The 13,684-nt window shown below is 34.0% G+C and overlaps 1 protein-coding gene across 1 annotated transcript in view; it reads left to right on the forward strand.

Annotated features, from left to right (window-relative positions):
* Positions 1–13,684, forward strand: part of EMB2737 (embryo defective 2737) — an 88,685-nt gene that overhangs the window by 27,713 nt on the left and 47,288 nt on the right. Inside the window, exons 4-5 of the mRNA XM_089983042.1 lie at positions 974–1,106; positions 1,300–1,359. Coding sequence (XP_089839168.1) covers positions 974–1,106; positions 1,300–1,359 — 193 coding nt within the window. The remainder of the gene's footprint in view (positions 1–973; positions 1,107–1,299; positions 1,360–13,684) is intronic.

Consider the following 13,684-nt stretch of genomic DNA (forward strand, 5'->3'; position numbering starts at 1 on the left):
CCAATGGCTACACAAAATACATTTAATAAAACAAAAAAAAATAAAAAATAAAAAGGACTTTTCAGTCCCTAATGGACTGTGCTAAAGTACAATACATGAAATGACCAAAATGCCCGTGATATACGTATATTTATAAATATACATATATCAGGGATTACATACTATTTTAACAGCCGAGCCTGAAGAGCCCAAGCTTGGCTCATTCGGCTCATTTACCAGCCCTATTTAGGAGGTTCAATTGTCATATTGGGGAAAGAAGTCAACTCCAATATTTGGTGGTGTTGAATACCCTAGAGAACAATTTGTGTTTGAGAGGTTGGATTGAAAATTTTGGGCAACAATAACTCTCTTTGTGCTTGAAAGTTTGGCCATAATGGCAGAAAAAAGGAACACCAAGAACACTAGTTTTTGAAGATTGTTTTTTCTTAATTTATGTGTACTTTTTAGTATTTACTTGTGAATTGGACAATATGGAATGATAAATTAATCGTAGATGTAGCTTGATACAATATGACACTCTGTTTTTCAGATGGATGGAGGGAGACAGTATGATATTGTATGGACCTATAGTTCTTTGATTTATTATGTTGTTAATTGCTGATCAATATTGCTTAATGTTATCTGTTCACTGTTGATCTTGATGATGTGTGTTTTTTGAAATGATGAATGAATGCATATCTGTACAATATCTGGTTATCTTCACCTCTATTGTGGAATATTAGCCCACAAGATGCATACATATACCTGACCATTTTTTATATGTCAATATGATCTTGTGTGCATTTTATCTGTCACTTAAAAAATATCTCTTGGGTCTTAAGAATTTGGAATCTGAAGAATGACCATTGGTTTCTGCCACTCTCTTTTAAAGATTGTTGAAAAGAATATTTGTTCAAGCAGCCTTTTGGTAGATCTATCAAATACAAGCTATGCATGTTTTTTTTTTCAATATCTAATGTCAATCTTTTTCCAGTGGACAGAAACCAACAGCCGAGTCTATTGCAGAAGCCATTTCCGACAATAGGGCAGAGTTGGTTCATCTTCCTTCTGCTCTTCAGCTTCCTATAGCATTGCCTACCAAAGAATGCCCAACCTGTGCTGGATCAGTGAGTTATAATGATTCATCTTTGTAGCATAGTCCTTGTGTACTTAGTTTGACTTATGTCATTGAGTTATGTATAAACATTTATCTTCGAGTTTCTGGTTATAAATGTTTAGCATAGGTTTTGCAAATAATGAAAAGCTTATTGACTTTGATTATACAAGTGCAAAAGAGTAAAACGTTTATTGTCTTTGCAGGGAGTTATGGGATGCCCTGAATGCCAAAACCGTTTACAAGTTAGAATATCTGCAGATGATGTAAGTTTCATTGCAGATGCAAGGTCTACCTTCATCAAATTTCTTTTTTATAGTTCTTTACTCTTTGGACTAGCGAACTTTGACATCATCTTGAGGCCTCCAAATAAGGCACTAACCTGAGAATTTGATGTTGAAAAGTTATCTTCAGATTTGTTTATTCGATGTAACGAAGATACAGCACTATCTTCAAATCAGTTGTAGCCTATGGCTCTCTAAGAAAGGCTACTGTTGGCATAATCTTACAGTTTATCTATTGTGGCATAATCTTACAGTTTATGTATTGTGAGAAGCCCATTTTATAATTATATGGATTTATACAAGTCTGTATCCTGAAGTTGGCAGGTCTTAGTGAATATATTTCATAATATTTTGTTCATTATGAATCAGCATATTATCTTAGTTGTCAAAGGCAGTGCCTAGGTGACCTAGGCGCAGCCCCACCGCCTGGGAGACCAGGTCTGGGTGGTGGGGCCCTATATTGCCGCCTAGGTTGCCTAGGTAAAGCCTATGCTTTTGCTTTTATTTTTTTTATTTTTCTTTGTTTGAAGTTTTTTTTTTTGAAGACATATCATTTGTTTTCTTCTTTGAGAAGAAGAAGAAGAAGAAGAAGAAGAAGAAGAAAGGAAAGACAATATACATGTTTCTTATTATGTTTTTTTTTGTTTTTTTATTTTGGGTACCACCTAGGCCTTTTTAGGGGCCCACTGCTTAGGCTCCACCTTGCACCTATGACAACTATGCATATTATGGATCCAAACCTTCACTTTGTATTTTTGATGGTTTAGTGGTTATTGTAGCTGCATAATGCGATTCTTATTGACTGATTCGACACAACGACATGCTAATTGTAAAACTCGAGATTTTTCCTTGATAATTAAAATGAATGAATGATGAATTATGGGTGCATTCATGACTATAATCGTGAATTCTTGATTTTCTTGATATTTTTTATTTTCTTGAAATTCTTTATTTTCTTGATATTCTTGATTTCGATTAATTATGAACCTTTGTCTTAAGTTATGAAAATTATTTCAAGAATAATTGAAAAAGCTAAAATATGTGGACTAAGCAAGAAAGTAAATGATTTGTATATTTTTAGACTTTGGAATTGAATTCGAATTTAATAACTACGTCTAAAATGTTATAATTAGATTTGAGTTTGATTCAAATCTAAATTAAGACTTAATTGAGTGTTAAATTAAGGTTGAAAAAATATAATAAATTGTATTTTTGTTGAAATTAAATCTACGATTTTAAATTTAGTTCAAAAGTCATACATGTGCTTCTTTAGGGCATTTCTAATAAATAAATAATAATTTTTACAAGAAAGAATCTTAAAAAAATATAAATTAGCAAGTGAATTTAACTAATGATATTTAAATCAAACCCAATTAAGTTGAATATAATCCATAACATTTAGATCAATTAAAGGATAGATTATATGGGATATAACTTAAGATATCTTGAATCATATATGATTGAATTTGACCCATAGAGTTGGACGCTTCGAAAAAATGTTATTATTGTTTTGACCAAACATTTTTTAGCCGATTAGTGACTCATCTATTAAATTAGAGTTGATCTTGACGTTCTTCATTTTGAGGGCATCAAAATCGACTATTTACATGCCTAAATTGGTGTTGATTTGAGCATTTTATCATTGACCGAAGTTTATGCCTAATTATAAGTCGAAAATTAGCGTTTTTTGATATCGACTAAAGTTTCTTGCCAAACCGTGTACGTATGATTAAATCTAAGGCCACCACGATGATCTACATTTTGAGGGCTATCAAATCGACTATTTAAACGTCTAATTCTGATGAGTATTTGGGTCTGTAGGCCTCTCAGAAGATTACCTTATCACTAGAGCCCAAGACAGGGTAAAAAGTCCCTACTTTTCTTTTATAGCTTAAGTAATTTCGAAATTTATTGAATTAGGTCTTATAATTTATTATCTTATTTTATTAATAAAATAAATTAATAAATATTAACTTCTTATATTAGAGATGATACTCTTGTTTAAGCCAATCTATAAATAGAGGCCTTCATAAGAAGGATTAATAAGGTTAATTTTCTCTTTTCTCTCCTCTCTTCCTCACATCCCTTAGAGCCCTCTCTTTTTTTTCTTGGATTCAAGAAAGACCTCCACGTGATTTCAGGGGTTGTATTAGATCTTTTTCAAGCTAGTAGAAGGTGCAGATTGTCCGGATCATGCAAAAAGACCTGCCAGAATCTTTAAAAAAACATTTTTGCGATAAGAGGTAGGTGGTTTATGCTTTTCTTGCAAGAACGAAGTTCTTGGCATGGATTTCAATGCTTTTTCATAAGTTTACACCATGATCAGACCCTCCTAACCGTGGGTTTGACTCAGATCTAAAGATCCATGGAGAAAGAACATTTTCCCCAAATGAAAACCCCTTTTGAAATTGGGTTTTTCACAAAAAATTGGTTTCTTAGAAAAGAAATTTGTAAAATTTATAAATATTCGATTTTTGCTATGATTTTCTTGCAAGGATCGATTTGTATTGGTAGGATATGTTATCGTAGACCTTCTGTAAAAATTTTAAGAATTTCTATGATCGAAATATTGAGATATTGTGATTTTAGCAATATTGGGTTTCTTAGAAAAAAATTGGTAAATTTAAAAAGAAAGTAGTTTTTGTGGTTGTATTCATGTAAGATTTGATGGTTTCTGATAGATTATGATTTGTAAGATATTATGTGAATTTTGTGCATTTTTTTGAATTTTTATTTCATGAATATTGCATATTTTACTTAATTTATTGCGTATTCTTCCAAATTAATTATTGAGAAAATAAAGCATATGCGTATCGGGCATATTTTTCGGCCAAAAGGCTGAGAAAAAATATGATCTAGCTCAGATAAAATATATCACATTTAACTATGTATTTTATTCTGGTTTTTATTTAAAACATGCAAGATAAATCACGGGTGTATGGATTCGGGTGACTCGGTTTGGTCCAACCCGAATGCTTAGATTCGGAATTTCAGGTTTTTCAGCCTAACCTCCAACCAGTAAAACGTTCATATCTCCCTCGTCCGGAGGAGTTTTGACAAACGGTTTGTTGTGTTGGAAAGCTAACAAAATTTAGAATCTATTATGAAATTTTGGGCTCTGTTCATGAACTGAGCACGACCCTATGACAGTCGGAAAAAAATATGACATGTCTGCAGTAAAACGTTCATAACTTCCTTATACGGAGGAATTTTTACGAACTGTTTGTGGCTACGGAAAGCTGATGAAATTTTCTTTATACTGTGGAAATATCAGTGTTGTTCACCGAACATAAAATTTTCTGTAAGCTCTGTAACAGTCTGGCAGAGTTATTGGTTTCGTAAATCAAGACCGGTCTTTGGACCGAGGGTCGACCTATGTATAGTTCGCATATTTTGTGCAAATTTCTTCGTTTTGAATAGCATGCAATATGTGAATAAGTATGCAGGTTTGACCCTATGTAAAAGCTTATATGAATATGCCTATGACCTGAATAGTTAATAAAACCCACACATTAAGATCAAGGATCAAAGGGTCTAATGACTGCAAGTTTATGTTTTAAATTCTGAATATGTGTTGGCGCTCATGTTATGATAATAATATGAATGTTTCACTGAGATAGATGCTCATATTCATATTCTTTATTGCATTGACCATGTTCATGCATATGTGTTAGCTGAAGTATGAAAATGAATAAGATTTTCATTTACGCATATGCTCAAGTTTATGTTAGAAGTATGATTAAGTGAATATTTCAATGCTTTATAAGAATGCATCCATGGCCCATAAAGTGACTCAAGTTTTGATGTTGCATGAAAAAAAACTACGTATGTAATCAAGTAATCATGTGACATTAAAACTCAAGATACTTGCTGGGAGAGAGGCAGGTGGTAAAAAACTTCATGGGGCAAATATGTTTCAAGCACGAAAGGTTGCTCCTCCCCTCTCACGATTTTATGGGGAAACCTTTGCATTAGACTGCAGCGCAATGAGCAAGGTACTCATGAGGAAAACTGGTGCATCGGGTTGAAATGTGTTAGGAATCTCTCTCGTATTAACGTCCCTCACCTCGTCCTGGTGAATGGACCTGGCCAGGCTAAAGCCACCCCTGTATGTAAAACACGTTCTGAGTCATTGTTCTAATATGAGAATGTAAGCTTGTGTGGTATCAGAAGGGCTAAGAAGTGATAACTTAAGATGTATGTGCATTAGTTAGGCATTACATGCATCATTTAAGAAAGAAAATGTAATTAAAGATAAGAATATGTGCACGCATTGTAGGTCTTTAGCATATAGTAAGTTATGCATATTAACTGCTCATGCATTTTAACTTCTTGAAATGTATGAATTGATGCTCTTTTGTTTAATTTGGTTGATTGAATAAGCATGACTAGTTGTGTATTTGTTTCAGTTAATTCCAAATGCTAAACTATGAAATTTCTATTGAAATTCTTACTTTGAATTTCTGTCTTACAAGCTTAGCATATTTCTCTCTACTGAGACTGTTAAATTGTAATTTATAAGACGATGTATTTTCTATATATATTTTCTATATATATATAAAAGAAGATACATATACATATATATATATATATTTCATATATGTATATGTATTCATCTACTTGTATATATAAAATATATATTTCTTTATTGTATTGGCTGTAGGGGTATTTTAGTCATTTTACATTTTACACATATTCATGTTTTTTAATATGATTGTAATTCCTCTTTATTTTTTTATTTTTGTAATTTTTTCTTTTCTTATTTTTGTTTTTTTATATAATGTTTTTGTACTACACAGTCAGTGGCTAACTGTGTACAGTGTACAACAGTCAGCCATTGACTGTGTACACAATTTTAAAAATATAGACATTGGGTTGATTCCCAACGTCTCTAATAAGAGCTGTTGGGAATAGCCCAACGTCTCTTAAGTTTGCTTATAAATAAGGGCCATGTGAGCCCATTGTATGCATGTATTAGAGTAAGGAGTTGTCTCCTTAAGCTTATAAAAACTGAGCATTTATTGCACTTTCTTTGGTGTAAAGCTTATAAACACTGTGCATTTATTTCACTTCTTTTGTGGTGTAAAACTTATAAACACTCTGCATTTATTTTGTGTATTGAGTATTTGAAGTATCAAGTTATTTGAAAACTTGATTGTTTGCAAGGATTCTTCACATGGTATCAGAGCAAGGTTGGAGAAAAAGAAAAGGATCGTGTGGATTCTCACTTTTTCGGGTGCCTCGAAAAGCGTGCCCTCAATTTTTTTGGTGATTGAAGTGGATTCACTTGTTTATCCAATATTTTAGAAGACTCTTCTATCAAGAAAGGTCTAAAAATCTTTTGTGGTACATATTCTTTTTCATCATCTCTCCTCTCTAATGGGTGAAAAAGACTCATTTTTCTCTCGGCTTCAAACTCAATGGGTCCAACTATCACGTCTGGGCCGGAAACATGGAGGCTCATATTAAAGGAAAAGGGCTTTAGGGTTATGTTCAAGGCTCGATTCCTGAACCGGAGCCATAGATAACCTTGATGGAGAAAGGAGAAATAAAAATTCTTGAAGGCGAAGAAAGAGCCAAGGCTCTTGAAGACTACACCAAAAAGCATGAAGAATGGGAGATGAGGAATTTTAAAATCCTCTTATGGATTTTCTCATCCGTAGAAACAAGAATTAACGCCAATATTATCAAGTTTAAGAAGGCTTCTCAAGCGTGGGAGTACCTTGAGAAGATGTACACCTCTAGGGACCTGTCTCATAAATATTACCTCCAAAAGAGAGCTCTAACTCTTCGTCAAGGAGAGATGACTATAAGGGAATATTTTGCCGAACTCTCTTCTGTTTGGGATGAGCTTGCTATGCTTGAACCCAAGTGGAGTGGAGAAGCCATAGAGCTTCGTTATAAACAATTGAAAGAAGATAGATTTTTTAATTTTTTGAATGGACTTATGCCTGAATTCGAACAAATCTGATCTTCTCTTTTATTCGCCTTCACTTCCCCCTCTCTTGAAGATGTAATTACTAAACTAAGTGGGGAAGAGACTCGTATGAGTATAAGCAAAAACAACCTAAGTGTTCTAGCTACACCTTCCTATAATGAAGAAAATGAAGAAGTTAATGCCGTCTCAAGACCGGGGAGCAACTTAAGGACCTACAAGCCTCCTCACTTTAAGAATCAAAACTCAAGTGGTCAAGGAGGGAAGAAGGATTATAGCAAGCTTTTATGTCATTTTTGTAAGGAACCGGGGCATATCAAGCGTATTTGCTCAAAGTGGAAAAAGTTACTTGCCATGGCTACTACATCCCAACCTCAAAAGGAAGAGTGCTCGTCATCTTCAAATGAAGCTCTTTCATTGCAACAAATCGTGGATGCACTTCAACCTCTTTTAAAAGGGGCTATTTCCGGAGCCGCAATGTCAACCTCTTCACCTCCCGGTAAGACCTCTTGGCTTTTAGATTCGGGTGCTTCTTTTCACATGACCCCAAGTTTTAGTTCTTTTTCCGAATACTCAAAAAATCCCTCTTCATCTTTTGTTTCAACTGCGGATGGAACATCTCTTGAAGTAAAATGAATAGAAAATTTTGAAAAACAAGGGTTCTTTATTCCAAAAATTAGATTTATACCCAAATTAAACTTGAATTTGCTTTCTGTTTCTCAACTCTCGGATCATGGGTGTGATATTAAGTTCTCATCTAACAAATGTTGGATACAGGATCGCCGGTCCGGGAGATTGATTGAGGAAGGCTCTAGGAAGGGCGATTTATACTATGTCGATTTCCTTCAAATTCCAAAGAACCCGTTTTATTATGTTGTCCAACAAAAGGATATTAATGTGTGGCAAAAGAGACTTGGACATCCAAATATTGCAAAAATTTCTCATTTACCTTTTGTTAAAAGTCTATGTAAAAGTGATTTAACTTGTAATGACTGTATTCTTGGGAAAATGAAAAAAATGCCTTTTTGTGAAAGATCTATGTTTACAACAAGACCTTTTGAAATTATCCATTCGGATGTATGGGGACCGACACCCGTCCTATCAAAAGGAGGCTTTGCATATTATGTCATTTTTGTTGACGACTACACGAGATATTGTTGGATTTATTTTCTTAAACACAAATATGAAGTTTTCTCAATTTTTAAAACCTATCATATGATGATTAAAAATCAATTTAATGAGAATCTAAAATTTTTTAGAACTGACTCTGGTGGAGAATACCTTTCAAGTGAATTCAAAAATTATCTTGAAAGTCATGGTATTCTTCACCAAAGATCTTGTCCCAAAACCCCTCAACAAAATGGATTAGCCGAAAGGAAGTATAGACATATAATAGAGACAACTCGAACATTACTTGTTTCTCAAAACATCCCAAAAGGTTTTTGGGCTGAAGCGGCTTTAGCATCTGTCTATCTGATAAATCGGCTACCTTCTAAAAACTTGAACAATATCTCGCCTTTTGAAAAATTGTATACCAAAGAACCCGACTATAGTCGGTTGAGAATTTTTGGTTGCAAATGTTTCGTTCTTACTGACAAGAATAACAAGCTTTCGCCAAAAGCCATTGCATGTGCTTTTTTTGGATATTCTGAAACCCAAAAAGGGTTTCGTTGTTATGATATTGAGAATGACTAGCTATATGTTTCCAGAAATGTGAGTTTTCTGGAAAATGTTAATGGTTTTGAAAGGAGTGAACCCTTTGAAGAAGACGTGGATTACTCCTTTTTATTTGAAATGTTAGCACATGATGATGATAGTGATGACGATTTCATTCATAATGACGTCAATGATAAAGAAGATGGCTCTTCCCATCTACCTATCTCCCAACATAGAAGTGAAGGAGCATTGAGAGATCCTATAACATATACCCATAGAGATAAAAACAGTTTTAGGAGTGCAATTGAAAAATTCAGTGAACCTAGTGGGTCCAATTCAACAAATGATGAAAACCTACGAAGAACTGAGAGAAGTAGAAAGATGCCTTCTAAGTTTATTTCATATGATTCATTTACTCCTAAACATAAAGCCTGCCTTAGCGCCATTTATTCCTATATAGAACTCAAAAACTTCGAAGAAGCAAAAAAAATGATGAATGGCTGAAAGCAATGGAATATGAGCTTTCAGCTCTCAACAGGGCAAAGACTTGGGAGTTCCAAGATCTTCCTAAGGGTAAGAAAGCAATAGGGTGTAGATGGGTATTTAAGGTAAAAACTAAGAGCGATGGATCTCTTGAGAGATATAATGCTCGATTAGTTGCAAAGGGATATAGTCAAGAATACGGGATTGACTATGAAGAAACTTTTGACCCTGTGGCCCGAATGATCACTGTTCGATGTCTCATTACCGTTGCTTCAATCAACAAATGGAACATCTATCAAATGGATGTTAAAAACGCCTTCTTAAATGGTGATCTGAATGAAGATGTATATATGGATGCTCCACCAGGAATGAAGACTCCCAAAGGGAAAGTGCTTCGTCTTCGAAAAACACTTTATGGTTTAAAACAAGCCCCTAAGGCTTGATATGATAGATTTAACTCTGTAATGTTAGAAAATGGTTTTTCTTCTTGTTTCACTGACACTGCCTTATTTGTTAGAAAAACCAATGCCGGGATTGTCATTCTGCTCTTATATGTGGATGATATGCTTATAACCAGAAGTGATTCTAAAGGGGTTAAAAGCATAAAATCAATTTTGAAGGATAGGTTTGAAATGTCTGATTTGAGATTTCTAACTTATTTTTTGGGTATTGAAGTAGCTTACTCTCATAGAGGGTATTTTTTATTTCAAACTAAGCTTGCCTCTGAGATTATTGACCGGTCATGTATTACAAATGATAAGGTTTGTGAAACTTCTATTATAGTAGGAGCCAAAATGAAGATTGATGATGGTATTCCTCTCTCCGATCCCACCCCCTACCGACAGCTTGTGAGATCTTTGATGTATTTGAGTATTACTAGACCAGATATCTCTCATGCAGTTCATACTGCAAGTCAGTTCCAACATGCACCAACATCAATTCACATGAGTGCCATCTTGCGGATTGTGAGATACATAAAAGGCACACTAAACAAGGGAGTGTTCTTATCCTCTTCTTCTGAATTAAAATTAATTGTTTATACTGACTCTAACTGGGGAGGTGACCCAAATAACCGTCACTCCACCACTAGTTTTTGTGTGTTTTTAGGAGACTCACGGATTTCATGGAGATGTAAGAAGCAACAAAAAGTGTCTCTATCCTCAACAGAAGTTGAATATCGTGCCATGGCGACTACTACCATGAAAATTGTATGGATTCATCAGCTATTAGAAGACATGGGAATCTCAATAGAAGGGCCCACCAAGCTATGCTGTGATAACAAGAGTGCAATATACATTGCCAAAAATCATACTTTTCATGAGCGGACTAAACATATTGAGATGGACTGTCACTATGTTCGAGAAGCGTATCTGAAAGGAGTTATAGATCTTCCATATGTAACTTTAGAATATCAGTTGACAGATTTCTTCACCAAAGCTTTGTGTGCTCCGCGGTTCAATTTCTTCCTTGGCAAACTTTCAGTCATCTTGCCCTAAGTTTGAGGGGGGGGGTGTTAAATTGTAATTTATAAGACAATGTATTTTCTATATATAAAAGAAGATACATATACATATATATATATATATATATTTCATATATGTATATGTATTCATTTACTTGTATATATAAAATATATATTTCTTTATTGTATTGGCTGTAGGGGTATTTTTTATTTTTGTAATTTTTTTCATTTTTCATTTTTGTTTTTTTATGTAATGTTTTTGTACACAGTCAGTGGCTGACTGTGTACAGTGTACAACAGTCAGCCAATATAGATGTTGGGCTGATTCCCAACGTCTCTAATAAGAATTGTTGGGAATAGCCCAACGTCTCTTAAGTTTGCTTATAAATAAGGGCTATGTGAGCCCATTGTATGCATGTATTAGAGTAAGGAGTTGTCTCCTTAAGCTTATAAATACTGTGCATTTATTGCACTTTCTTTGGTGTAAAGCTTATAAACACTGTGCATTTATTGCACTTCTTTTGTGGTGTAAAGCTTATAAACACTGTGCATTTATTTTGTGTATTGAGTATTTGAAGTATCAAGTTATTTGAAAACTTGATTGTTTGCAAGGATTCTTCACAGAGACACCCTATATGGTTTAACATTTTTCAGGTAATGAGGAATAACTTACATGCGAAGGCGGGAGGTTGCGACGAGAACCGAGTCTACCTTTCCTTCGCATTTACAAGATTTTCAGACTCTGATTTATTATTTGATTTTTATGGCAATAGACAATTTAATTAATATTTTGCCTGATTATGGACATTGATTTATTTTATGCAAGATGAAATCTATTTATTTTAAGTTCCCACAATCGTATGGTTATACATGAATAAGAGAAGTAGCACACCAACTTTTAGACCCTATGAGTTTTTATGCTGCTATTTGTTAAAGATTTATAAAATCATTTAAAGAAAAAAAAATTCCACCATTTTTTGGGTTATAAAAATTGGGGTGTTAGACTAATGGCCTTAATTCATCATTATAAATTTGAATCTGTTTTGGTACTTAGAGTTCCCTTTTAGGTGCTTGAGTTGCACTACTCTAACATTGCCTTGCCTATTTATTATATTGTTATGTGATCGATATGGTTTGCCAATTTATCTTAAGTTATTGGACTTTAAAATGTAAAGTGTAATGTAACATATATAATAATACAACAATAATATATATATATATATATATTATATTTTTATTTTTATTTAGTTTATTATCTAGTTCACATTAAACTAGATATGAAACTTAGTCAAGTTCTAGTTAGAACTTGACTAAGAGTCTAGCCGTTGGACTCTAGTCCAACGACTACATTAAGAGCCATTGGACTTAGTCCAACGACTCTTTTGGGAGATCTCAAAGTGAGCTCTCCCAACCCCATTCTCTTTGTATAAATAGGGGTGAACCCCTCCATTGTAAACCACAAGAAATGTTTCTTAAGCATTTTCATTATCAATAAAGATTTATTTATTTATTATTGTGTTCTTCCTTTTATACCCTTTTATAGGTTTGGTTGAAGTGTCTTTTTAGACATTCTTTTAGTGGATTCAAGTGCATTTGTGGAAGACCACCATTTTCTTACATGGTATCAGAGTCGTGGAGATCTTAGATCTTGAAGAGCTTCTGCCTTGTTTTCCGTGTCTCCCTTGCAAAGGTGTTTTATCACTTTTTTCTTAGCTCAAGAAAATTTGTTGAAGAAAGGAGGCTATTGAAGAACCTCTCTTACTATAAAAAGTTGTATTGCATCCTCTCTCTTATTCTCTTTTCTTCTCTTTTTCTCTTTCCCTTCTCTTATCTAATTCCTTCTCACCCTTATAAAAGATGGATGACAATGATAAAATTACCATCATACCCATGAAGTTAAACAATACTAATTATGTAATGTGGGCTTCGATTATGAAGCATCATATTTGGGGAAAAGGGCTATAGGGTATAGTGGATGGTTCTGATTCGAAACCTAGACTATCTCTTACCAAAGTAGAGGCTGATAAAGAAGTTCCTCTAACGGAAGAGGAGAAGAGTAAGGCGTTAGGCACTTAGAAAAAAGAATGAAAAAAGTGGAGGATAGGGCATGCAAAAATTATGTCATGGCTAATTAATAGCGTAGACATTAAAAAATACTCTAGTCTTGCTAAGTTCGAACATGCCGATAAGGTTTGGGAATACCTTAAAAATATATATTCTCTTAAAGATATTGCACATGTGTGCAATTTATAAGACAAAGTTCGTACTATGACTCAAAAGGATAAAACCATTCGAGAATATTATAATGAGTTGTCTGAACTTTGAGAAGAATTGGCTCTTTCAGAGCCAAAATGGCATTGTCCCGAAGACATTGAGCTCCGTAAAAAACAACTTGACATGGAGCATTTTTATCAATTTATAAACGGTTTAAGAAAGGAATTTGAGTCGACTAAATCGGCTCTTCATCGAGGAAAAGTTCCCTCTATCATTGATACTATAAAGGAACTAACTATGGAGGAAAATAAAATTAAAAAGAATACTCCAAAACCAGAGGATGATTCTGTTCTAGCTGTGTCTAGACCAGGTAACCATGTACGTTCCTATAGGCCACCTCATTTTAATAGACAAAATGGTGACTTTGATAAGAGAAAAGTCATTTGCCACCATTGTCATGAATCAGGGTATTATATGCCTCAGTGTCCTAAACTTAGAGAGCTAAGGGAAAAAAAGAGTTGCGGCTATTGGATCGGAACCCAAAGATCAAGATGCAC

The sequence above is a fragment of the Nuphar pumila genome, chromosome 12 (assembly GCF_984573655.1).
Source record: "Nuphar pumila chromosome 12, dmNupPumi1.hap1.1, whole genome shotgun sequence".
Taxonomy (NCBI): domain Eukaryota; kingdom Viridiplantae; phylum Streptophyta; class Magnoliopsida; order Nymphaeales; family Nymphaeaceae; genus Nuphar; species Nuphar pumila.